The sequence below is a fragment of the Octopus bimaculoides genome, chromosome 3, assembly GCF_046866305.1.
Source record: "Octopus bimaculoides isolate indiv1 chromosome 3, ASM4686630v1, whole genome shotgun sequence".
NCBI classification, from domain to species: Eukaryota; Metazoa; Mollusca; class Cephalopoda; order Octopoda; family Octopodidae; genus Octopus; species Octopus bimaculoides.
In genome coordinates, this window is record NC_142930.1 from 146,111,840 (window position 1) to 146,139,442 (window position 27,603).

At 35.4% G+C, this 27,603-nt stretch overlaps 1 protein-coding gene across 1 annotated transcript in view; it reads left to right on the top strand.

Moving 5' to 3' along the window:
• LOC106880107 (transient receptor potential cation channel subfamily A member 1) overlaps positions 1–27,603 on the top strand; it is a 68,180-nt gene that overhangs the window by 18,533 nt on the left and 22,044 nt on the right. Inside the window, exons 6-20 of the mRNA XM_089349767.1 lie at positions 1,081–1,178; positions 3,921–3,968; positions 5,946–6,134; positions 9,357–9,557; positions 9,956–10,119; positions 10,375–10,539; positions 11,723–11,837; positions 12,826–12,992; positions 13,825–13,909; positions 15,523–15,582; positions 16,719–16,814; positions 18,708–18,778; positions 23,734–23,853; positions 25,351–25,456; positions 26,992–27,081. Coding sequence (XP_089205893.1) covers positions 1,081–1,178; positions 3,921–3,968; positions 5,946–6,134; positions 9,357–9,557; positions 9,956–10,119; positions 10,375–10,539; positions 11,723–11,837; positions 12,826–12,992; positions 13,825–13,909; positions 15,523–15,582; positions 16,719–16,814; positions 18,708–18,778; positions 23,734–23,853; positions 25,351–25,456; positions 26,992–27,081 — 1,775 coding nt within the window. The remainder of the gene's footprint in view (positions 1–1,080; positions 1,179–3,920; positions 3,969–5,945; positions 6,135–9,356; positions 9,558–9,955; positions 10,120–10,374; positions 10,540–11,722; positions 11,838–12,825; positions 12,993–13,824; positions 13,910–15,522; positions 15,583–16,718; positions 16,815–18,707; positions 18,779–23,733; positions 23,854–25,350; positions 25,457–26,991; positions 27,082–27,603) is intronic.

The following is a 27,603-nucleotide window of genomic DNA, read 5'->3' on the forward strand; positions in this document are numbered from 1 at the left end:
TAATTTTTGTAGGTGAAGAGTAAAACTAATTCCATCAATTCCATCAGATTTCCATCAGGGCTTATTTTATGTGACTAGAGGAATAGACATGGTCATGTGATTAAGAAGTAAGTTGATTTGTTCAACTAAACTCTTGAAGGTGGTGCCCCAGCATGGCTGCATTCCAGTGACTGAAACATGTAAAAGATAAAAGATAATGTCAAGACAGTACAGTTCTTTACTCATTGCAGTATTATATGAAGCCTGATGATTTCTGTATCATCACTTATTTGATACTCAAGACAAGAAACTCTCATTGACATTCAGTCTTTAATTCTATTTTATATATTTGGCATTAGGAAGGGCATCCAATTGTAGAAACCATGCCAATGTTAGCTTCGGCTAACATTGGAATTTGACAGAGCTCTGTCGCTCACTGAATCCTGTCAAACTATACAACCCATGCCAGCATAGAAAACATGTTAAATGATAATGTTGGTGATGATGGTGACAGTGGTGGTGGTGGTGGCTGTGGTGATGGCAGTGGCAGTGGTGTTGAATAATGATTAAATAGGGAGGGCAGAGAGCTGGTGGAATATCACTTAAATGCATAATTCCTCTCGGATTGCTTAACTAATATTTTGTTTGCTTTTAGTACAATCTTTCATGTGTATATTCGTACAGCTTAAAGTGGAACGTCCACTATAATCCATAGGTTAGTTGGAGTATATTACAAACTTTACTTTCATTTAAAGTATTTTAAGCTATCCCTCTCAAAGCATTGTCTGCTGGAAGAATAAAACTTATCTCTGTAAGCTAATGTACTATTTAGCAATTCTAGACTTTGTTAATTTATTGCTATTTCTCAAAGCAACAAATAGTTTCTAGCCAGCTGTACCTATTTTCAGTATAGTGAACTGGATCATTTGACAGTTAATTACTTTGGTCATGGATACAAGACAATGACATTGACAAAGTATAAATGAACCGCCAAACTTTCAGCTAACCACTTGGCCTTCAGATGCTGTCTTAGTTTAAAGTTACATAGATTTGAATAATTACACTTAATGACACTTACATAGTTGTTTTATCCTTTTGCAGCTCCAATTGGATTATACACAGCTTGTGACATCAAAAACATTGTGGATAGTGAGACTAATGTAAATCTACGTGTTGCAATCTGTAACAGTGATCAAAAGGTAAGTAATGAGAGTTCATTAATTAGGTTTGATTAATTATAAAGATGTGGCAAGTAAACGACTTAGTTTATGCTTCGAGCTTCAGATTACACATGTGCTGATTTTGGGGTGGATTTTTTTTTTTTTTTTTTTTTACTTGCACAAAACCACAGTGACAATTTAATTCAGTTTTGTTTTTGTTTTTTTTTTCCAATTCATTTATTTGACTACAAAATTACAACAAATTACATGGTATAAACAAACAACGCAAAGAATAAAATATTTATGACTGAATGTTTGTGACAAAGGCCAGCATTTGCAGTAGGGTGTGAAGTTTATAACTGTAACAAAGCTACAACAACAATACATACACAGCTACATGCATGCACACATAAATGCATGTATGTATGCGTACATAGATACACACATACATACATACAGATAGACAGACATATGTACACACACATACACATGCATACATACATATGCATTATTAATAATTGGCAGAAGATACAGAAGGAATCAAAGGCTGAGAGTTTTGTGCACATGTGTGTGTGTGTGTGTGTGTACAAATGTGTATGTGTGTGTGTGTGTATGTGTGTATATATACATGTATGTATATAGTAATAGATAGATGGTAGATATAGATAAATATATACTTATACATATATATATATATATACATATATACACAGACGTGCAGGAAGTAAATAGACACCGTTAATTTTCAAAATCTTTTATTTAATACGCAAAGCAAACAATTGAAATGTAATCGATAGACAGGACTACATACTTTAGTATTTAGTTGACATTCCCTTTGCAGTTTTTTATTCAGAAACTCTTTTTGGTATTGAACTGATGAGCTTTGTGATTGTCTCTTGTGGAATTTCTGCCCACTTTTTGCACAACAATCAAAACAATTCATCTTTAGATTTAGGTTTCTATCGAGTTTTTCGTATAGCTCTATCTTGTATGCTCCAAAGATTTTCAATTGGGTTCATGTCAGGAGATTGGCTTGGCCAAAGAAGCTTTTTGATCCCATTTTCAGTCAGCCATTGTGGATTCCTTTTCGCTGTGTGGCATGGAGCCCCATCTTCCATGAATAAAAACTCATTTTTCATTATATTATCGTGTGAATACATCGGAAGTAGTCCTTGCTTAAGTATTTCGATGTATTTTTCAGAGTTTATGGTTCTAACACATTCGATCAGCTCAGAACGACCATTGCTGGAGACAGCTCCCCATACCATTACAGAGATACTGCCATGTTTCACAGTTGGTTGGAGTCGTTTCAAATCAAATTCTTGATTGGGAAACCTCCAGACCCAAACACGTCCACTGTCTGAAAATAATGCAAGTCTGGATTCATCTGAGAAAATCACTCTAATACAAAATGAACTGGATTTTTCTGACATCTCCTTAGCCCATTTCTTTCTTTTCATGATATTAATTGGTTGAAGGAGAGGTTTTCTTCTAGCTGCTCATCCATAATAAAAGAGCACAGAGGGAATACCAAAGGACTGATGTTCTAGGACAGAAAGATCGGGTGTAGTGATTAGTGCAGAGCCTTGGTAGGTTTGTACTCCACAAAGGTGATGAAAAGTTGAGGGAAAAATAGGTTAGGCTGCCTGAGTAGGGGTGATATGAGCCCACCTAGCTCTGAGGAGCAGCACCCATTATAGTAGTACTAGAGAAGGCAGACAGGAGAGAGAGAGAAAGAGAAAGAGAGCACACCTGTGAATCAGATACTGGAGTGCATTTGCATTTGTCTTTATGTCAATCAATCAGATGATTCTTTTCTGAATGCAGTCTTCATGCAGCACCATCACATATATCAGAGTAATCTTCATTATGGCTCTCAGCTGGGCTTTGTGGAAAGTCATTAATTTTTGAAGGATGGTATCTTTTAACCCTGAGAAGAATACTCAGTATTCATCTGTTTGAAGCATCTTTTAACCTTGCAAAGAAAGTTCAGTACTTATTTCTTTTATATATTCAGACGAAAATTAAAATGGGGGTGGGTAGAGAGTAGATTGAATACTCAGTAATACCATTTTCTTTCATTTTCTCACTTAGATAAAGGTAAGGGCACATGTTTACAGATTTTTAAAATATGTTTTTGATGTTACTGAAAATGGTAGGGTTTTATCACAAACAGGTTTGTTGATTACCCAACAACATCTTTTTAACATATCTTTTCTGCCTTTTGATCTTAGGAAGTGACAAGCAATCAAATTAAGTTAGCCACCATGTTGATAACTTAATTTATGACTACTTTATATGACCAAATGATATTCTGAGATATTGATTGAGGAAGGAAACCAAGTGTGTCTACTCTAAGGAGTGGACAACAAGCCATGCAAAGGTCCATCAGGAGACCCAACTTCTTTTTCCGCACATCAAAAGTATAAAGAAAATGTGAATGGTTGTGTGTGTGTGTGTGTGTGTGTGTGTGTGTGTGTGTGTGTGTGTGTGTGTGTGCGTGTGTGTGTGTGTGTGCGTGCACATATTTGTGTGGACAGGGTGTAAAGGACAGAACTAGTAGAACAGTAAACAATACACTTTATGGTAATTGAGTTCAAATCCTGCCTTGATGAACTCAAATCACTTGCCTCCTCTTGGGGCCAATAACAATGAGGTTGACACAGTAGTGAAATTAATATAATCAGCTAGAAACTGTTAAATAAGATGCACCAACAAGATTAGGGTTCAATTACTGAAACTAAAAAAAGAATAATTTTTGTTATGTTTCTTTCATTTCAGAGGGTTTTGAAATTCCTACAAGCTGGCTGTCCAGTTGATGACTTAGAGGTAAATATACAAATCAAGAAAAGAGAAGTATTTTATATACTCTATTCAATTTTGTGACATTCAAATATAGTAACAACAACAACAACAACAACAATCATCCTTTCTACTAAAGGCACAAGGCCTGAAATTTGCGTGGAGTGGACTAGTCGATTACATCAACCCCAGTGTTTCACTGGTACTTAATTTATCAATCTTGAAATGATGAAAGGCAACGTCAACCTTGGCAGAATTTGAACTCAGAATGTGAAGATGGACAAAATACTACTAAGCATTTTGTCCAGTGTGCTAACAATTCTGCTGGCTCCCCACCTTAAAATAGTAATAATAATAATAATAATAATAATAATAATAATAATAATAATGATGATGATGATGATAATCATGGGGAGCATCATAGCCATATGTCGCAAGGAATTCTTTGGGGTTTGAATAATTCACCTTTGGAAACATGGGTATTTTATACAACATCCTTTAACGTCAACCTTGGCGGAATTTGAAATAACGTTAAGAATTTCTGCCAGATCACCGCCTTAATAATAATAATAATAATAATAATAATAATAATAATAATAATAATAATGATTATAATAACAATAATAATAATAATACCTCAGACTGGTAGTGGATGGTTGATACTGTTACACATCTCCAGTGTCAGAAGGTGAGCAAAGAAAACATGAGGATGATGATGATGATGATGATAACAAGAGCACTCAGAGAGTGCAAGCCTCCACCAAGGCAACACCAATGTCCTCTCAACAATTAGCCAGAGATGATTTTTTAAATGAGAATATCTGAAATAAACTTGACTGCTCTCACAAACGAGAATACTAAAAATGAACCTGACTGCTCTCAAAAATTAAGTAAAAGAACCAGAAAAATAATTCAGAATCCCTGTCCGGTACCAGATCGATCTCAAAATCTAATCAGTTTGTGCCAGTTATGAGGCCAAACATCCCTGAAAGTTTCATCTGAAAATCCATCCAGCAGTTCTTGAGATATCTTGTCCATGGACAAACAAACAAACAACCAAACGTGACTGAAAACAATACCTCCACCTTCTCTATGATGGAGGCAATAATAATAATTCTTTCTAATTTTGGTACAAGGTCAGCAATTTTGAAGGAAGCAGGCAAGTTGATTATATCTTGACCAATATTTATTTTCTTGACCTTGGTAAAATTTGAACTCAGTCCGTAATGAGTTAGAAGAAATACCAAAACGCATTTTTTCTGATATTCTCACAATTTTGCCACCACGCTACCATGAAGACTAATTTAACTCTTTATTAAGGTAAATTGTCAATTAGAAGAGTGTGAGATGCAATAAAAATCGACATTCTTTGTTTATTGAACAATATATCAACAGTACATCTGTCCTTCTCAGGTTCAAAATAGGACTAGAGTTATGAAAAATGAAAAATTCACAGAAATGTAGAAATTTAAAACCTTAAGTTGGCTATTCTCCATTCCTTCCAGACAAAAATGATGTCAAGTTTTGCTTGCTTAGAACTGTTAAAAACAAGAAAAAAGAAGGAAAAGAAAACAGAGAAAAGGAGATAGAACTAAGTTTCTTTTATTCTTTTTTTTCATTTTATATTTCCTTGTTTTAAACCCATTATGGACAAGTTAAACTTGATGATGTCTTTTTTGCTTAGTAAAGAACTCAGGAATGTTTTATTGAATTTTTGACTGTCTGCCATGAAAAAAGGTACTCAGCTCATTCTGTAAACTGATTGGCATCAGGAAAGGTATCCAACCATAAAAACCTTGCCAAAGCAAATACTGGAAACCAATGCAGCCCTTTGGTTAAGTCAGATCCTGTAGAACTGTTCAACCCATGTCAGTATGGAATATGGACATAAATGATGATGATGACAACAATGACCATGACAATGACGATGATGATGACAATAACAGATAAAACATGATGTTGATAAAAGAGCTGGTTCTTATTTATTGTAATCATATTTTTCAGGAAGATTTCTCTACTCCAGTTCATTGTGCTTCATCTCAAGGCAAAGTGGAAATTCTAGAATATATGCAAAAATACCAACCTGAAAAGTTCTCCTCTGCCATTTCCATGGCTGATCTTCATAAGATGACACCACTTCATAGAGCTGCACAACTGAACCAAGCTGCTGCCGTGCACTTCCTACTTGATAGGGTATGTCTATACACATGGTTTTATAATTTGAATTTTTCACCAATGGAAAAAGAGTCAGCTTCTAAATAGACACAAGGCTCTTCCATTGGAATTTAGACAAATTCAGCAAAGCATATATGTTCTTGCATGTATGTGTATATATATATATGCAGATATGCATGTATATATGTATGAAGTACATATGTATGTATTAAAACATGTATGTTTGTATATATGTATGAACACATTGTATATATGTATGAGCAATTTTACATGTATTACATGTAAAATTCATGTAATATTATGTTTGATGATGTAATGTAATATGTACATACAATTAGTGCTCAAGTTGACTTGCCACCAAAGACTCCAACTTAAACTGCAACTAAAAGCAGAGATATAGCTACCTAACAAAGATTGGCTATAGGTGGTTTATCAATTGAGCAGATACATGTATAATAAAATGGAAATATAAACAGGCAAATAACTGATATTTTCAATAGAGAGCTTAAGTAGCAATCAATTCCATCATTGGAGAAGGCATGAGATAGATCCTTGATAGAAAGCTTTGATCTACTACACAGATGGTAGATCAAAGTCTTCTACTAAGAAACTACCTCATTCTCTCTCTGATGATGGAATAGATCACTGCTTATATGGATAGCTATTGTTTGTTTACTGAGAAATGCACCATCTGTGCATCTATTTTTGAAACAGCTGTAAGAAACTATCTGTGCACCTCCTTACTTTCTTCATCCTTATATAATAACCATTATGTTTAAATATATAAATGTCATAATCTAATCTGACACCAGTTGTTTGCCTATTTATACTTCCATTGTATTATACATGTATACATGTATGCAAGCATAGATGTCATTGCATATGTGTACACAAGTATGTTTGCATATTTAAACATGTGAATATACATTTATTAAATGCTAACCTAGAATGTTTTACATATTGTGACAGTGCTCTTAATGGTTTGTAACAGTAATTTCCTGATTAGCCATATTCATTTAGCTTTTGTAAAGCCTAGCATTTCAAGATTAGTGTTAAGGTAGTTAGTTATATATCCAAGTGCCCCTATAACTACAGGTATAAGTTCAAAGTTGAGTGGAGTGAATGTAGGATTCTCATTAGATGTTTTCTTTTCCACTAATCATTTAACATTATGCTGACATCAGCTGGGCAACTGATTTCCTCTGCATAACTTCTTTCCTCAATCTCAGGTCATTATGTCTGGTCTGTTAGGCTTGCATTTTATTGAGCTTTTGACTAGAACCTTCCAGTAATCTATTGTATTTTGAGAAATCATGTCTTCTACATTACTGTAACTTTTTATATTTGTATACTCAGGGAAATGTATATGGGATATAGACTGGTGTATGACTGGATGAATGCATAAACAAACAGATAAATGTATAAACAAATTGATGAGTAACTTTTGAATGGAAGCTGCTTTGCTGCTGGTATAAGCTCTATTGCTTATATTGTAAGCAATTTTGATTTATATATAAGTCTTCATATGACATTGATTTGTGTTCTCATTAATAGAAGAGAAACATGGAATCACATACTTTTGTAACTCGCAGGGACTAAATGTCTATTTCTACATGTCTAATTCTCCTCTGCAGTTCAAAATTGGTTTCTGTTTCTCAATGAACTGTATTTATTCAACCCAATAATTTTCAGTGTTTGGATGTCTCACAGAGATATGTGGGTTTCTTATTTATTTATTTATTTATTTATTCATCCATTTATTTATTTAAATGTATTTATTATTTTTTTTTTTATTATTCATTTTGCATAACTGTTGTGCTGGTCTACTATACTAGAAGATGCATGGTTGTTAGTGTTCTGCTATTTTGGCATGCAATTATCACTTGGTCAGTCCATTGTTTGCATTTCCACATTCATAGGTTAATTTGTAAACAGCATTGTCCTGTGATCTGTTCTCCTCTCTGTGTGGATAGTAACCAAAGTGACAGGCTTTTTGTGTGTTTGTCTCGGAGTGTAGCCATACCTTGTTATTCTGACAGGATGTTCAGAGCTCATGAGGTAGTACCTATGCTGATTATCTATCTGCTTCCCTTAGTGTGACATGTTGATGTAAATCTATTTTTTAGTAGACTTTTTATCTTTGATATTGTTTTTCTCTGTCATTATCCATCTACTGACACCAGTACTCGTTTGTCTGTTTGTTTGTCTCCTTACATCATGATGCAAGCCTGTTTCACAAAACATAGTCCATAGCTTCTACTGGAGTTCATATAATTGACTAGAAACTTTTGAAGACATTTACTTATCATGGTCCATTGATTTAGCTATGGTCCAATGACTGTAACTGCTGAAAGGACACAAGAAAAAACATAAGTATAGAAACTGTTTCTTTGTTGTAACTACTTGTTGGCAGTTAGGAGTTTTGATTTGAGATTGTATGTGGAAACTAAGATGACTGCTTCATGGTAATCAGTCAAAACACACACTGACATTAGGAAGGGCATTCAGCCATAGAAACCATGCCAATACTGGTACTGGAGCTGAATTGCTGGATTCTGTTAAACCATGCAACCCAACCCAGCATGGAAAACACAGACGTTAAATGAGGACAATGATGACATTGATAATGCTGCTGCAGCTGATGATGGTGATGGTTGTTACATTTATTTGTTGTTGGCACGTGAAAAGACATTTGAGCGAGATCATTGCCAGTGCCGTTGGACTGGCTCCTGTGCAGATGGCACGAAAAATACACCATTTTGAGCGTGGCCGTTGCCAGTACTGCCTGACTGGCCTTCGTGCTGGTGGCACGTAAAAGCACCCACTTCACTCTTGGAGTGGTTGGCGTTAGGAAGGGCATCCAGCTGTAGAAACTCTGCCAAATCAGATTGGAGCCTGGTGTAGCCATCTGGTTCACCAGTCCTCAGTCAAATCGTCCAACACATGCTAGCATGGAAAGCAGACGTTAAAGAGAAGAAGTACATAACATTAATTATGATCTAGTTACTGATTTTCCACTGAAATACAGTGATGTAGCAAGAAACAGTGGAATGGAATATCAACAACTATTTAGTAAATGTACAATGAAAGGCTTTCATACTTAATATTATATGATGCTGGGACAAAAATGGTTGGGTATATAATAAAACATGTATTTAAAAATGCCAGAATGACTCTATCATAATCCAGTCAATTATATTGATAAATATATAACATATTTTTTTCTTTCTTTTTTTGAAGGGTGCTGACATTAATGCACTGGATTCTCGTGGCCGAACTCCTTTTCTTTTAGCTGCAAGTAAAGGACATTGGGAAATGGTTCAGGTTTTAATTAAAAGAGGTGCAAATTTATTAGTGAAAGATGAAAGCTATCGGAATTTCCTTCACCTGGCAATTGAAAATGGATCCCATTTAAATTTGTTTTGGAATTCCTTGAGGAAAGTATGAATACTTCTGTTTCTCTTCAAATAATATAGATAAAATATGGTCTGTGAGTGGAGTTAATGAGCCTTAACTTAGTGGATTAATTGATTTCTTAATTGAGAAGAGTCATAGTCTGTTAAATGAAACCTATTATAATGATGAATTTTGTGAGAAATTACTCAGGAATGCCATTTGTATGAAAATAATGGTTGAGTTGTTAGCACTATATTTAGTTCAGTAGCATTAAAATGCTAATTTGAAATAATTATGTGATGAGAAAAGTATATTATTCATTAAACAGTGATATTATTTTAATTATTCTAGTAATTTTATGATTTGACTCAGAGAACATTCAATTTGAAATTTTAAAATTTCCTTGTTTAGAATCTGTAAAGAATATTTTCTCCCTTTTTCAGCACAGTAAAGATCTACTAAATGAAAGAGACATAAGTGGTTGGACACCACTGCATTATGCTGCTAAAATGGGTCATTTAACTGCTATTGATGACTTAATGAAACTTGGGGCTATTGTTAATTTGAAAAACAATAATGAACAGTCACCATTTCACCTTGCATCCAGGTATGTTTCAGTTATATTAAGCAAATACTTAGGAAATATCATCAACATTTAATCTGAATTTTTATTTTCACATCAGTTCTAAATGTGTTTAATTTCTTTAATCTTATGTTTCTCATCATCATCATCATCATTTAACATCCACTTTTCCAATGTGTGTGTGTATATATATACCAACATGTAATTATGTATGTATGTATCAACTTCGAAATGTTGAACTGCTTCTTATAAATATGCTTGCCTTGTTTTCTATCAAAGATATGGTCGCTTTAACACATGTGTGCGACTCATCACGGGTAAAGATGGATCTACAATGTTAAACGAGATGGATAACATGAATCAGACTGCTCTTCATCTGGCTTCTCAGAATGGTCATACCAAGCTGGTATCACTTTTGCTAAGGAAGGGTGCAGTAATATATAAGTAAGTATTGATTTTTCTTTAATATATATTATCCTGATATTTTTTTTTAAAATCATTTCTATGTCTTGCATAAGGTTACCATCATCATTTTAATATTCTCTTTTCCATACTTGAAGAGAGTTTGGACAGAGTTTATTGAGGCAGGTTTTCTACAGGGTGTCCACAAGGTCTGGGTACATGGGGTAAATAAAATCATAACATAAACAATTAAATACAAGAAATAATAATTTCTTAAAGTATGTGTTAATCCCATGTACCCAGACTTTGTGGACACCCTGTATAGCTGAGTGCCCTTCCTGTCACCAATCCTCACCTGTTTCCTAAGCAAAGTAATATTTCCCTATGGTCAGATATGCTTTTGTAGAATATTCTTTTCTACTCTAGGCACAAGGCCCGAAATTTATGGGGAGGGTGCCAGTCAATTAGATCGACCTCAGTACACAACTGGTACTTAATTTATCGACCCCGAAACGATGAAAGGCAAAATCGACCTGCTAAATATTGGAAATAAACAGCACTGCTTGTATGACAGTGACATTCATTTACTATTATCAAGTGATGCCAAGACAAGAACACAAATACACACACCCACACACACATACATACATACACAATGAGCTTCTTTCAGTTTCTTATTTCTTTACTGCCCACAAGGGGCTAAACATAGAGGGGACAAACAAGGACAGACAAAGGGATTAAGTCAATTATATCAACCCCAGTGTGTAACTGGTACTGAATTTATCGACCCCGAAAGGATGAAAGGCAAAGTTGACCTCGGCGGAATTTGAACTCAGAATGTAATGGCAGACGAAATACCGCTAAGCATTTTGCCCGGTGTGCTAACGTTTCTGCCAGCTCACTGCCTTTCGGTTTCTTTCATCGTTGTCATCGTCGTCATCGTGTATGGATAGTTGTACACATGTATATTTAGTTTTTCTGATGTGAGAAGAAATTAAATTAGAATATTTCTTTCATTATTGTTATACTTGGGTGTGGTCATCTTTTGTCAATTGAACACACACTATTTATTTGATCTTTTCTTTAGCTTTATTATAATTACTCTTAATTTATTTCTCAAAGTTTTTTCATCACACATACTGTGACCTCTTCAGTGACTCCCTGCCCCACCTGTCTCCTCTTGTCCTACTTTCTTTCTATCTTTTCTTTCCTTTTTTTATCTTAGAGACAATGATGGCAACACGCCCCTTCATTTAGCAGCAAAGAATGGATACACACAAACTGCGCGACTACTTTTGGATATTTACCCCAATATCTTGGACTCTAAAAATCTAAACAGAGTAAGATCTAAATGCTTTATATAGTTAATATGTAAAATATTAATTTAATCAATTATAGACATTTTATATAATCATAATATAATTAATTATAAATGTTTTATATAACCATAATATAGACACAGGAGTGGATGTGTGGTAAGTAGCTTATAGGCACAGGAGTGGCTGTGTGGTAAGTAGCTTGCTTACCAACCACATGGTTCCAGGTTCAGTCTCACTGTGTGGAACCTTGGGCAAGTGTCTTCTATTATAGCCTCGGGCCGACCAAAGCCTTGTGAGTGGATTTGGTAGATGGGAACTGAAAGAATCCTGTTGTATATCTGTGTGTGTGTATGCTTGTGTGTCTGTGTTTGGCCCCCTACATTGCTTGACAACTGATACAGGTGTGCATATGTCCCTGTAACTTAGCAGTTCGGCAAAAGAGATTGATAGAATAAGTACTAGGCTTACAAAAAATAAGTCCTGGGGTCGATTTGTTCGACTAAAGGCAGTGCTCCAACATGGCTCCAGTCAAATGACTGAAACAAGTAAAAGAATAAAAGAATAATACAAGGAATTAGAGAAAGAACCCATGTAAACCACTGTTTTTCCTGGTTTGTCCTTTTACACAGGAGCTCTGGGCAAAATGTTATAGTGCATGGCCATCCTTGGCACATAAGTAATGTGTATGTAAAGTTTGATGTAAATTGGTTGAGAATTGTGGAAATGTATGTGTTAGTCAATATACACACACATACTGTGATTTATGTATACTATATATATACACATTGGTGGATAAAAATTCTGTATTTGTGTATTAAGGCTACGATTGTTTACATGTTAAGAAAATATCTTAACAATTCTTCAAGTCGATCACATAGAGAAATTGGTGTTTGTTTCCATTTTGGATTAAAACACACATATATATATACAACACACACACACATACATACATATGCACACACACACACACACACAATGAAATATCAATGACTTAAATTTTTATTTTTAGGACACACCCCTTCATGTCACTGCTGCTGAAGGGCATGCAGCAATGGTAAACTTTCTGTTAACTCTCAGAGCCAAACTTGATTCCAATGATAAAGAGAAAACCTTTTTTGATTATATTATTTGTAACAAACATCATGATGCAGCAATGGCAGTAGTTTTACATGAAAGGTAAAAACTTCTTTGTTTCTTTCTTCATTGCTATGCAAATGTTTCTTGTTAGCCTCCATTGAATGTGATAATATTAACTTGACTATTCTGTTCTTCACAGCGCTTTCTGTAAATAGGATGTAATGTGAATTGTAGAATTTTCAAAACAGGGGCTGTATTCTAGAATAGTGAAGGTACAATTTTATTGTACAATAGTTCTTCCAATGGTTCTCTGTGACAATGAAGCTTAGAACATGAGTGAAGTTGGTCAAGAAGCATCAATGATGCCTACAAAGAATTTGCAAAGTCATTGTTGCCAGTGCCGCTGGACTGGCTCCTGTGCAGGTGGCACGTAAAATACACCATTTTGAGCATGGCCATTGCCAGTACCGCCTGAACGTAAAAGCACCCACTACTAATATCATTCTTTTTTTCCCCACCATGTAATATTTTCTAGGTAGCTCTTTAATGCACCATGCATTCTAAAGAAGAACAACCTACCACCTGATTAACACAAAGTTGATTATCAACATACATCTGGTTCAGAGGCATGCTATCTCATCTCTGTTTACTTTTTCTACATAGATTAGTGGCCACTGATACTCAGAATTGGCATCATCCCCACTCAGGCACTCCTGAGTCACACATCTCTCCTTTGGAACTATATGGTTTCAAAGCAAACTCCTTAAACACATAGACATTCATCCTTTCAGGGTTGATAAAATAAAGTACCAGTCAAGTACTGGGATTGATGCAATCAGCTACCCCCCACCCCCCACTCACAAAAAAAATTGTTGGCCTTATACCAAAATTTGAAACAATTATTGTTGTTATTGTTATTGATATTTTACAGATGGGAGGAATGTATGGAGCTATATTCTGTGTTGTATGGCTGGCCAATGATTGGCCTTGTTCGACAACTTCCTGAAGTTTGTATGGTGAGCAAGTCAGTTTCATTTATGACTCTCAGCTAATCCATATCATTTTGTGCTCTTTTGTTATCATTCACTGTTATATTATTATTATAAATACTATAAGTAATATTCTCATATATGTCATGGACTGATTCCAGTTGCTAAGCATAATATTATGTTGATTATAACACTCAAATTGAGTGAATCACCATGTGGGTAATCTTAAACAAACTAATAATCCTTACTGGGCTACTTCATTTGGTACTAATTTCATTTTCTACGTTCTTCTTATGATATGATGGAACTGTAAATACATGTACAACTATAAACAGACATATGAGGGGGTGCTAAAAAGTTCCTGGCTTTGGGTAAAAGAAAATACAGGAGGATCAGTTAATTGTGAGTTTATCCAATATAGATCCAACACAGATTCACACACTTGTTGCAGTAGTCCTTCAGTTTTCCTAAGCCCTGTAAGAGAACTCAGAAAGTTGGGCCTCCAACCAAGACTTTTGCAATACCCTTAAAACCAGGAACTTTTCAGTACCCGCTCATATATCTACAATCCCTAAAAAGATGGCAATGATTTGAAGTTTATTAATCTTAATTAAAATCAAGTTTTATCACATAATGTTTACATGATCTCATAATGGAAAGATTAATGTAGATTTTGTAATATCATATAAGAATATTGAAGATGAGAAGCTATAAGAAATTAAGGGTTATGAATGGAGACCTACACAGCTATGAAAAGATTTTAATGGTTTGACATATATTTTGTCATGAATCAATCACTAGAAGATTTATGTAGTAACTTCAAAATCTGTATTTAATGGTATTAAAGACATATGGGTATATTAGATGCACACTAATTTCAGTTGTGCATATTCAGGGGAAAAATTTTTTGTGTATTAAAGCCATATAATAATAATAGGACCAATTTCATATGCAGAGTATTGTTTTGAGACTTGTTTCTTTAAATGTTTATCTTATGTGCCATCAAATACAATAACTGTTATTGAGAATTATTGATTTAGGATTTCAAAGTATAGATGGCTGGCTTGGTTGAACATCAGTAAACCAGATGACATGTCATCACATATATCTTATGGTTTGCACTGTAATGCATTTGAGGTAAAGACAATTCTCAAATTGTTCCTGTTTATCTAGCTGTAAATAGTTTCCACAGGATGGGGGTTATCAACCAGTATCATTTAGCAGTTTAGAGGTGGCAAGCAGGCAGAACTGTTAGCATGCCAGACAAAATGCTTAGTAACATTTCATCTGTCTTTACATTCTAAGTTCAAATAGCACCAAGGTCAACTTTGCCTTTTCTCTTTACAAGGTCAATAAAATAATATCAATTGAGGACTAAGGTCACCGTAATCGATTTGCTCTCTCGCCTCAATTGACAAATCATTTCAACACAGGGCTAAAGAAGAAGACACTATGTAGCACTAAGAAGACACTATGTCCCATTGTGTAGCCCAAGGTACTACATAGTGGGACTGAACTTGAAATCATATGGTTGCAAAGCAAACTTCTTAACAATATAGCCATACCTAGAAGATATCCACTGCAAAACTATGGTTCCATGTTTTTATTCTTTACTACATTATTTGAATCTATCCTTCTAGGCTGTCTTAGATCGATGCCAGACTTCTTCAAGTCATCAACCAAAGAGCTATCATTTTTATGTAAGTTTTGTCTTTATATCATGATAGAGTTGGTTCATTACATTTGTTCTATAAGTCATTAGAACTTAAAATAACTATTGTTTGATGGATACATTTTAAGTCCATGATTTGAATCATTTAATAACTGTGCTATAAGAATGGCAATACGTTTCCAAAACCATGTAAAATCACCCAAACAGGAGTCTCGTGAGTCATGTTTTGTACTCAAGGATCAAAAAATGAACAGTATAATGCATACTGTGGATCCTAACTGGTTAGGATTGGTTGTTCAACCATCCTGAAGGATGATGGTGTTTTGTGCAATGTGACTTCAATTCCCACTTAATTCTCTCCTCATGCTTCACACATTAATAACTACTTCTAAATTTCAATGTGTTTTTAAGATTTCTTGGCATGTAGTAGATATGAATCCAAAGATTCAGTCTTCAGCTACACAGTGGTACTTCATTTGTTGCATTGTTAAAGACAGTTGAAACTGACTGACTTAGATTTGTCTTTCATGCCTGCTGCAGCTAAAAACAAATAGGTACCAGTAATATTTTGCTTTAATTTCATTTTATCATATATTTGCGCAATATAATGTAAGGCTGTGACTAATACACGCACACATTATATATATATGTGTGTGTGTGTGTATTTATGTATGTATGATATATTCATCCACAGCCATTAGTCCAACAAAATATACTTTGTTTCCCCTATGGTTCTTCAGGAACTAAAGGTGCCATATAAAAAGGACCAGTGCTGGTGTCATGTAAAAAGTACTCAGCACACTCTGTAAAGCAGTTGCATTAGGAAGGGCATCCAACCATAGAAACCATGCCAAAGCAGACAGTAGAGCCTGACATAGTCCTCTGGGTTGCCAGCTCCTGTCAAACAATCCAGTCCGTACCACCATGGAAAACAGATAACGATAATGATGTGAGTGTAATTTGAGGGAGATTTTAAAAGGTTCTCCAATCATACAGAGGTCACTCATTAGTTTAAAATAAGTACCAGTAATATATTGAAGTTGAATTAATTATATCTTTCCTTGAAAATTTCTAGCTGTGTGCCAATCTGAGAAATCAATTATTTTTATTGGGGTTTATTTTATTTTATTTTATTTTATTTTTTTCACCTTTTAATATTTCAAGATTGAATTTAACTTCAAACACATGCAGCATCCAGCTATTTACCACAAGAAGAAGCCAGCCCAGAAAGAAAACTTTGGGCCTTTATTCTGCTTAGTCGTAAGTAGATATTGCTATTTTTTAATTCATCAAATTATCATTGATAGAAGCTTTTATAAATCAATTTTTTCCCTTCTTTATTAATTCTTGCAATTTTTTTTTTTTTCACTTTTTCTCCTCTACTCTTGTTCCTTTCTTCATTTCTCTTCTTTCTGTTTTTCTTGCTGCTGTTGTTGTTGTTGTTGTTGTTGCTCTTCTTCTTCTTCTTCTTCTACTTCTTCTTCTTCTCCCCATTTCTCTTCTCCCAACACTCAATCTCCTGATTATATGTATTCCATCATCTCCAGTAACATCAATCTGTCACAGATTCAGCTTTTTCTACCTCCTACAGGGTCTAGATTTATAAATATTATCTGTTATCTTGTCTTTTGCTTCAACACTTCATCATCATTTAACATCCGCTTTCCATGCTGGCATGGTTTGGACGGTTTGACTGATGACTCGCAAGCCAGGAGGCTGCACCAGGTTCCAATCTGATCTGGCAAGATTTCTACAGCCCTTCCTGATGCCAACCACTCTGAGAGTGTAGTGAGTGCTTTTTACATGCCACCAGCATGGGGGCTAGTTAGGCGGTACTGGCATCAACCACAATCAAAGGGTGCTTTTTACGTGCCACCAGCATGTGAGCCAGTCAGGTGGTACTGGTAATGACCACACTCGAATGATGCTTTTTTTGTGCCACTGGCATGGGAACCCGTCAGGCAGCACTGGCATTGATCACGGCAATGATTTCAGTTGATTCAACAGGTCTTCTCAAGTACAGTAAATTGCCCAGTGATTGAAGGATACTCTTAAATGGGCCAGTTATGTGACACTGGCATAAACCACAGCTACAGTCTCACTTGGCTTGCCAAGTCTTCTCAAGCACAACATATGTCCAAAGGCCTCAGTCACTTGTCATTGCCTCCCATGACAAAAGTTTGATAAAAGATCACCATGTCCAAATTCCTGGATGCTACCATGAAACTACTGTAGAGAAGTAGTGACAGGCACTCTATCTATCTATCTATCTATCTATCTATCTATCTATCTATCTATCTATCTTTCTATCTAGCTCTCTAACTATTTAATCTGTCTGTCTCACTACCTCTCTATCTGTCTCTGTCCATCCATCCATCTGTCTGACTGTCTATCTATCTATCTATCTATCTATCTATCTATCTATCTATCTATCTATCTATCTATCTATCTATCTATCTATCTATCTTTCTATTTGTTTGTCTATTTGACTATCTGTTTGTCTGTCTGACTATCTGTCTGTCTGTCTGTCTGTCTGTCTATCATTCTGTCTGTCTGTCCATCCATCTATCCATCCATTCATCTGTCTGCCCATCCATCCATTTGTCCATCTGTCTGTCTTCTATCTATCTATCTATCTATCTATCTATCTATCTATCTATCAGCCATCTTTTAATATTTATGTGTTATTTCTTTACTACCCACAAGGGGCTACACACAGAGGGGAGAAACAAGTACAGACAAACGGATTAAGTCGATTATATCGACCCCAGTGTGTAACTGGTACTTATTTAATCGACCCCGAAAGGATGAAAGGCAAAGTGGACCTCGGCGGAATTTGAACTCAGAACATAGCAGCAGACGAAATACCGCTAAGCATTTCGCCCGGCGTGGTAACGTTTCTGCCAGCTCACCGCCTGTAATATTTATGTGTGTATGTGTGTGCATGCATGTATGTGCATACATGTATGTACATGCATGTATGAGCATCTATGTGCCTTCTTGTATGTGTGTGTGAATAAATATAAAAATACTTTACATTCAACAAATTAGAACCAAAAACAACTAATGTAATTTCATTCACTAAAAGCAATGGAAATATTATTTCAAATGACAAATGACTAATCACATTTTTTTTTATATATCTTCCAAAAGATGATGGCAAAACTTGGAAGAGAAGATTTACTTTCACATCCTGTTTGTGAAAACTTTCTTAAAATGAAATGGTAAATATTTACATTTTTGTTTGAAACATTGTCATTTTCTTTTCACATTATATTGTTTTGTTTTATATCTATCTTTCCCTGGGGGAAGATGAATCACTTGTTGGAATAATTTTTTTACAGCTGGATTGCTAGCAACTGAGTTGTAAAGTAAGAAGAGAAACAGGGATGAGTTGGCACAGTCATTAGTATGCCGGACAAACTGCTTAGCAGCATTTAGCTCGTCCTTACATTCTGAGTTCAAATTCTGTCAAGGTTGACTTTGCCCTTAATCATTTCAGGGTTGATAAAATAAAGTACCGGTTGAGTACTGAGGTCAATGTAATAGACTAGCCCCTCCCACAAAATTTCAAGCTTTGTGCCTACACTCGAAAGGATTATTAAATTCGATGACTGGCACCCATGCCAACATCGTCTCCTTCATTGGACACAAAACTCAGCTTACGAAGACCTGTTGGGGCAAGCGAAAGCGAAATTGTGATGGCACCTGTGCCCAGCATCGCCTTTCTGGCACTTGTGCCTGCGGCATGTGTAAGGATTTTCAAGCGAGATCGTTGCCAGTGCCCCTGGACTGGCTCCTGTGCGGGTGGCACATAAAATACACCATTTTGAGCATAGCCGTTGCCAGTACCGCCTGACTGGCCTTCGTGCGGGTGACACGTAAAAGCACCCACTACACTCTCTGAGTGATTGGCGTTAGGAAAGGCATCCAGCTGTAGAAACTCTGCCAAATCAGATTGGAGCCTGGTGTAGCCATCTGGTTTCACCAGTCCTCAGTCAAATCGTTCAACACATGCTAGCATGGAAAGCGGACGTTAAACGACGATGATTAACCTGAAGAAGATAGACAAGCTGTTGAAATATTGTTCAAACTGTTAAATAAACTATCTATTACAAATTGCATCACATTCTTTTCATTGTATATTTACCTTCGTGAAGATTTATGTCATCATCATTTAGCATCTGCTTTCCATGCTGGCATGGGTTAGACGGTTTGACTAAAGCCAGTAAGCCAGAGAGTCGCACCAAGTTTCATTCTGATTTGGCATAGTTTCTATGGCTGGATGCCCTTCCTAATGTCAATCCCTCCAAGAGTGTAACGGGTGCTTTTTACATGTCACCAGCATAGGTGTTTTTATGTGCCAGTTACATGACACTGGCATTGACCACAACTACAATTTCACTTGGCTTGATGAGTCTTCTCAAGCACAGCATATCACCAAAGGTCTTAGTCACTTGTCATTGCTTCTTCCTGAGTCTAACTCTTCCACAGTTCTCCTCCACAGTTAGAGATTGGCACTTTTTTACACAGCTGTCCTCATCCATATACATCACATGACCATACCAGTGCAGTCATCTCTCATGTGGTGCATATGAACAACAATCTTTATAAAACATTATTATTATTACTATTATTATCATTATTATTATTATTCAGTAGTTTTATTTTTATAACGTGCTTTCACTTCACTACCGAGCGCAGCTCTGTGCGCCTTGGGTATGTGCTGTGGTTTGCTGTGGTGCTCTTATGTTTACTGTATTGAAAGTGTTTTGCGTAGAATGTGTGCAGTACCCAGTAGTGCAATTTTCTGTATGTTATATATATTTGTAAGTCCTGCTATTTTTGTTATGTATTTGTCTGAATATTTTTTTATTATACCTAAGGCACCTACTATGATAGGAATTGTTTCTGTTTTTAGATTCCACATTCGAGTTATCTCTATTTCCAGGTCTTTGTATTTTGAAAGTTTTTCCATTTCTTTTAGAGAAACGTTGTCATCTGCTGGTATTGATACATCAATTAGAAAGCATTTTTTTTCTTCATGATCTTTGACAACTATATCTGGTCTATTTGCCTTAATTTCTCTATCTGTGTGTATTGGCATATCCCAGAGTATGGTTGCTTTCTCGTTTTCTGTGACCTTTTCTGGCGTGTGTTTATACCATCTTTTTTCTGTTGTTATTCCATAATGTTGGCATAGCTTCCAGTGTATATAGGTCCCAGCTCTGTCGTGTCTGTGAATATATTCCTTCTTAGCCAGGACTGGGCAGCTAGAGATAATATGATTTATTGTTTCTTGTCGATCTCCACAGATTCTACAGTTACTTGTTATATTTCTTTTCATTATGTGTTTTTGGTAATTTCTGGTGGGGAGGCTTTGGTCTTGTGCAGCAATTAAAAATCCTTCAGTCTCTGCTTTGAGTCCTGAGCTTCTCAGCCATTGCTGGGATTTTTCTCTGTCTATTTCTTTCGCATTTAGTTTAGCCCAGTATTTACCATGTAGGGGCTTTTCTTGCCATCGTTTTATCATGGTCCGTTGCTGTTCTAGTTTTAGTTTGGATTTCATTTGTTTTATAGCTTTTGTTGTTTCTTCTTCTTCTTCTTCGTATTTGTTAGGTAGATTGATTTCTTGTTTGTATTTGTCAGCTTCCTTAAATACTGAAAACAGTTTTTTGTTTTGCTCGTGTTTTGTGGCTATTTGTATTAGTTTCCCTTGCTTCTGGAGTAGGTATTTTTGCAGTCCTATGGTGGTTATTTTATAATAGTTTTCTAGCTGTATAAGACCCCTGCCACCTTCTGTGTGTTGTATATATAGCCTTTCTATGTCAGATTTTGGGTGGTGCATCCTATATCCTGTCATTATTTTTCTTGTTTTCCTGTCTATTTTACATAGTTCGTTTAGTGTCCAGTTAAGGATGTTGTAGCTGTAGCTTATAACTGGGACAGCTAAAGTGTTGATACCCATTATCTTGTTTTTAGCATTGAGCTCTGTTTTTAGTATTGATCTAACTCGTCTATAGTACTCTTTCTTTATTTTTTCTTTCATTTGTGTATGTTGTATCCTATCTAGTTCATTGACTCCTAAATACTTATATGGTTGGCTTTCGTCTAGTTCTCTTATTTCATTGGCTTTATCTAGTGTTATATTGCTACTTTTAACTAATTTTCCTCTTTTCAGGGTTGCTTTGGCACATTTTTCTAATCCGAATTTCATTTCTATTTCCTTGGTAAAGCCGTGTACTGTCTGTAGTAGTGTTTCTAGCTCTTTGTCGTTTTTTGCATATAATTTTAGGTCATCCATATATAGAAGGTGGCTGACTGTTTTTCCATAGCATTTGTAACCGCATCCAGTTCTATTTAGCAAATCTGTTAAAGGTGTGAGTGCCAGGCAGAACAGGAGTGGAGAGAGCGTGTCTCCCTGGAATATTCCTCTTCTAATGGGGATGGCTTTCGTTTTCACAAGTCCCTCTTTTGTTTGGAGCTGTAGCACTGTCTGCCATTTGTTCATTGAGTGCTCTATGTATTTTATGATAATTGGTACCACCTTGTTTATGGCTAGTGTTTCCAGAATCCACGTGTGGGGAACACTGTCGAAAGCCTTTTGGTAGTCCACCCAGGCCATACTGAGGCCTTTCTTCTTTCTGCGGCTGTCTTCAGTTATGGCTTTATTGATCAATAATTGATCTTTACAGCCGTATGAGCCCTTGCAGCATCCCTTCTGCTCTTCTGGAAACAGGTTGTTATTTTCCAGGTGTTTACTCAATCTCTGCGATATTATTGCAGTAAAGGCTTTGTAGATCGTAGGGAGACAGGTTATAGGTCTATAGTTTTGTGGTTTCTCCGTTTCCGTGGATTTGGGGATTAAGATGGTTTTCCCTTTTGTGAGCCATTCAGGCATTGTCTCTGGATCTGCTATTATGTTGTTAAAGTTTTCTGCCAGCTTTTTATGCATTGCTGGCAGGTGTTTTAACCAGAAATTGGGGATCTTGTTGTGTCCAGGTGCCTTCCAGTTGCTTAGTCTTTGCATTTATTATTATTATTATTATTATTATTATTATTATTATTATTATTAGGCAAACTAAAGAAAGTCTAGTTAGCACTCTTGATCAAAGGCAGTGGTGCCTAAACTTATTTTATCATGGAACTTGTATGTGATTTTTCAGAAATTACAGAGCTCATATGGTTTTATTTTACAGACAACCATCTAACATAGAAGAGTATTTATTTATATAAAAAAAAATAAATGTAATTTATTATTTTGAAAATGACAACTTCAATTTTTTCATAGAATAAATTTTTGTTAATTTTTAAAAAAAAAACATACCTTATCACACAGAATCCCAAAATATTTTCATGGAACTTTTGGAGTCCATGGAGTTCACTTTGAGAAATACTGCTTTAGGGCACTGTACAACAGCTTCTACACCAAATATCAGTCAAATCTCACAATATTATCTTTACAAAAGAAGGCCTCGGGATTCTTATTTTCAGCTTACATGAACGAGCAATCTAATTTATGTAAAAGCACACTGATGCTGTTGTTTAATCTCAAGTCATCCTTAACAACTAAGCAGAATTTATAAGACAAGGAATGCAGCCGTGACATCCTATTTTACTCTTGGGCATCGCCATATCCAGAACTACATTGTTGGGTGTTATCACAAGAATTTCTTTGTTATTTCTATCGAGTTAAGAAATCATGTAGAGGTTCTCTCAGTAACTTGTAAAAATGCAATGTAAGGTTGACAGCAAGATCTGAACTTGAAATTTGAGGAGCATTAATCTACCATCTGACCCACACTTAACTGCCCTTAATTCACCAACTAATCCACACATCATCCTCCATCTTATCCACACTTAATCCACCATCTGACCCACAAATAATGTACCATTTACTCCACACACAATCCACCATCTAATCTACACATAATCCATGGTCTAATCCACATACAATCCATCATTTAACCCATACTTAATCCACTATCTAACCCATACTTAATTCACCATGTAACCCACACTTAATCCACTATCTAACCCATGATTAATCCTCCTTTATCCACTACCCAATCCACACTTAATCCACTATCTAACCCATACTTAATCCACCATTTAATCCACACTTAATCCATCATCTAATTCACATTGTATTTTTCATTTTATTTATTCAATTTGATAGGAATGCATATGGCCGTTGGATCTATATCTTCAATCTTCTCCTGTACATAATCTTTCTTGGACTTCTGACCAATTTTGTGACCACTCATGATTCAATGATGCATTATGATCCAGACTGCAGGTACCAGATAGATTTCTTTTGAGTTTAATTGGTATCTATAGCATATTATTTCAATAGACTTTGATTTCTTCTTTAAAATCCTCTTAACATCTGTATTTCAGTTATTATATTCCATAAATCAAGAATGAACAAGACTAATGAGTTAATAGGATAGGGGGTTAAAAACATTTGAGTATTGTTCTATCTTGATTTTAAATTCCACCGAGATAGTTTTTATCTTTCATCTCACTGTGGTTGATATGAAAAATAACAGTACCAATTATATATTAGGGATCACTCCACAGTACATCGTCATCATCACCACTATCATCATTTATTGGTTGATTTTCCATGATTGCATGGGTCAGATGGAATTTGTTGAGGCAGATTTTTTATGGCTGAATGCCCTTCCTGTTGTTATACAACCTTGCTTGCATGACACTTTTACTCATTTACAACCAACAAATAATGTCAAGACAAGGGTGAACTCAAACAATGCACATACAGACACATGCACACATACACACACACACACACATTTACATCACCATCATCATTTTATGTCCACTTTTCCATGCTTGTATGGGTCAGACGGAATTTATTGAGGCATATTTTCTATGCATGGATGCTTCTCTTGTCACCAATCCTCATCTGCTTCCAAGCAAGGGAATATTTTCCATGACCTGGCATGTTTTACCACATAAAACTGGAAACTAACTAATTGCTTGTATGACAATGATGCTTATTTACGACCATTATTTGGTGTCAGGACAAGTGTACAGACACGATGATATGTGTGTATGTCTGTGTGTGTATATATGTATGTATGTAAATTTGTGTATGTCAGGTCACTTATAAGGCTCTCATAAGTGCTACTGGTAACATGCAATCCAGTACAACCTGTTGCATGATCGGGTTACCGTCAACTAAACTGGTACCCCTACCAGGCTACCCTGGTGAGGAGGGTTGCTAGAAACCCAGCAGGATTAAAAACAAGACCTGTTGAAAGCTCGGATGGACCTAGTGCAGGCCCAACGGCTATCTAGCAATAGCACGGGTACGCAGAAATTCCGGGATGGTGTCCGGCATGCTGAAAGACCACAAGGATTGAGGCACCCCTCAGCTTTTGTTGAAGCATGTCTCTAGGAGAAGGTCACTTTGATATAAAACCAGATATGCAGGGAATGGCATTGGACATTTTGGGGATCTTTGGTTTGTGCTAGAGATCAAGGCACTCCAACATCCCTGAGCCTGCGACTCATATTGGCACCAGACATCTTGCTCCGGCTTGTCTTTGGATAATGTCAATAAAGTGGAGAGGGTCTATGAGGTGTTGTGCAAGCCTTATTGGACCTAAAACTCTGCACAGGCATTGCCAACCTCTGCTCGATATGTGCATTTTTTCCCCCTATATGTATGTATGTATGTATGTATTAGTTTAAGGATTTATTTTCAAAAATATTCATACTATATAATATTTCTAATTGCTCACTTACCTCACAACTCTTCCCTATTTAGTTACGCTCTAAATCAAACTTTAAAAGTATCAACAGTTTCTGCTGATGATGAAAAGACCAAAGAAGAAATTGATGCTTGTAGCTTCAAAGTCATGCAGACATTTGAGGTAAATTTGTTTTGTATGTTTTTCTTTTCTAATTATTTTAACTCATTAAATTATGCATTTATTCTCATTCAAATTGATTAAATGAAATACTTATGATTGTTTTCAAATGAAATAGTAAATAAAGATAAGAGAGTATTGTAGTTCACTTGAAACATTGTGTATTGTTTGTAAAGAATGAAAAGTTATGAATGGTACCACAATACCCTATAATATAAAAAATGGACTATATACCTGTTGTAATTTAGTTATCCGCTTCTGAAAAAAAAAAAAAAAGAAAAGAAAACCGTTGGAAAACAGTTTATAGCAGAGATTCCATTGAAGAATATCTGAAGAAGGAATTGTATTCCGAAATATCATTGGACTATAGATAACTAAATTACAACAAGTATATAGTCTATTTTTATATTATAGTGCATTGTTGTACCATTCAAAACTTTTCATTCTTTACAGTAAATAAAGAATTCAAGAAATACTAGGTTTAGCATTGGTGAAGACTCTAGTTTTTATTTTTTATCTTTATTTGTTTCAGTCATCAGGTTGTAGTCATGCTGGAGCACCACCCAGAAGGGTTTTTTGGTTGAAAAAAATCAACCCCAATATTTATTTATTTATGTCTGATACTTATTGTATTAGCTATTTTGATGAACCACAAGTTATACAATGTAAACAAACCAAGATGGGTTTTCATGGAATAGTTTGGGGCAGTGAATAGACACACACACACACACACATATATGATGATATATATATATATATATATATATATATATATATATATATATATATATATATATATAAAACAGTCTTGCATACACTTTCTGTCAACCAAATTCACTCACAAGGCATTGGTCAACCTAGAGCTATAGTAGAAGACACTTACCCAATGTTCCATGCAGTTGGACTGAACCCCAAAAAGTATAAAACTCTACTAGTTTTTATATGAGGTATTCCACATAGATGTTTGTGTGTGTGTGTGTGTGTGTGTTTGGGGCATAATTCCAAGAGTTTGAAAGGAAATTCGAAACAAATCCAAATTGCAGATTTAAAGAAATTGTTTTTGAGCCTAAACTATCTGGTTTTGCCTATCATTATTTGGAGGAAAGATTAATTAGGTGGTGATTAAATTACAAAAAAAAAGTAGTTTACCTTTCAAATTAGTAATTATAGAACTAAAAACAATCTTTTTAATTTAAGTTACAATTAACAAACGAAGCTAGAACTATTTATGTTCAGTTCTACAGATTAGGAAATTAAAATAAAATTGAAACTAGTTTGCTTGTTGTAACCATTTCATTATCATATTTATTGTGAAATTATTATCTTTGTTTTAATTTTTAAAGTAATGAAGAAATTTTTAAAGTAACTGTTGTTATTAAGCTTGCAAGAAATTCTGATGGCAAATTTTAATTTAGATCACTATAAAACAGGGGATTTGTACAACAGAACTTAGGGTGGTCTCAGGCAAATTAGAATCAAACAATGATAATAAGGATTAATTTATTTTAACTACTTCTTTTTCTGTATATCCTTTACAGCTGTCCATTTTTCACAGTATCACAATATGGTTGATAACAATTTTCTGTATCATAAATTTACTGAAAGAAATTGTACAAATTATACAGCAGGTAAGTAATATATCACATTCTCACATGTTTGTAACAAAATATTTGGTTGGTTGACAGAAGAACAAAAATCAATGTGAAGTCCTAATACATAAATATTTATTTAATTGTTAACAAAAAAATATCATGATGTTTTTATGTAACTTCATAAAAACACCATTTAAAAAAAAATTTTTTTTTTAGTTATATTTGTTATATTATGTTTTGCCCCTGGACTGGCTCTTGTGCGGGTGGCACATAAAATACACCATTTTGAGCATGGCTGTTGCCAGTACTGCCTGACTGGCCTTCGTGTGGGTGACACGTAAAAGCACCCACTACGCTCTCTGAGTGGTTGGCGTTAAGAAAGGCATCCAGCTGTAGAAACTCTGCCAAATCAGATTGGAGGCTGGTGTTGCCATCCGGTTTCACCAGTCCTCAGTCAAATCGTCCAACCCATGCTAGCATGGAAAGCAGACGTTAAACGATGATGATGATGATGATGTCTCTCCCTGCCTGACATAGCCATGCTTCTCCTCCATTGCA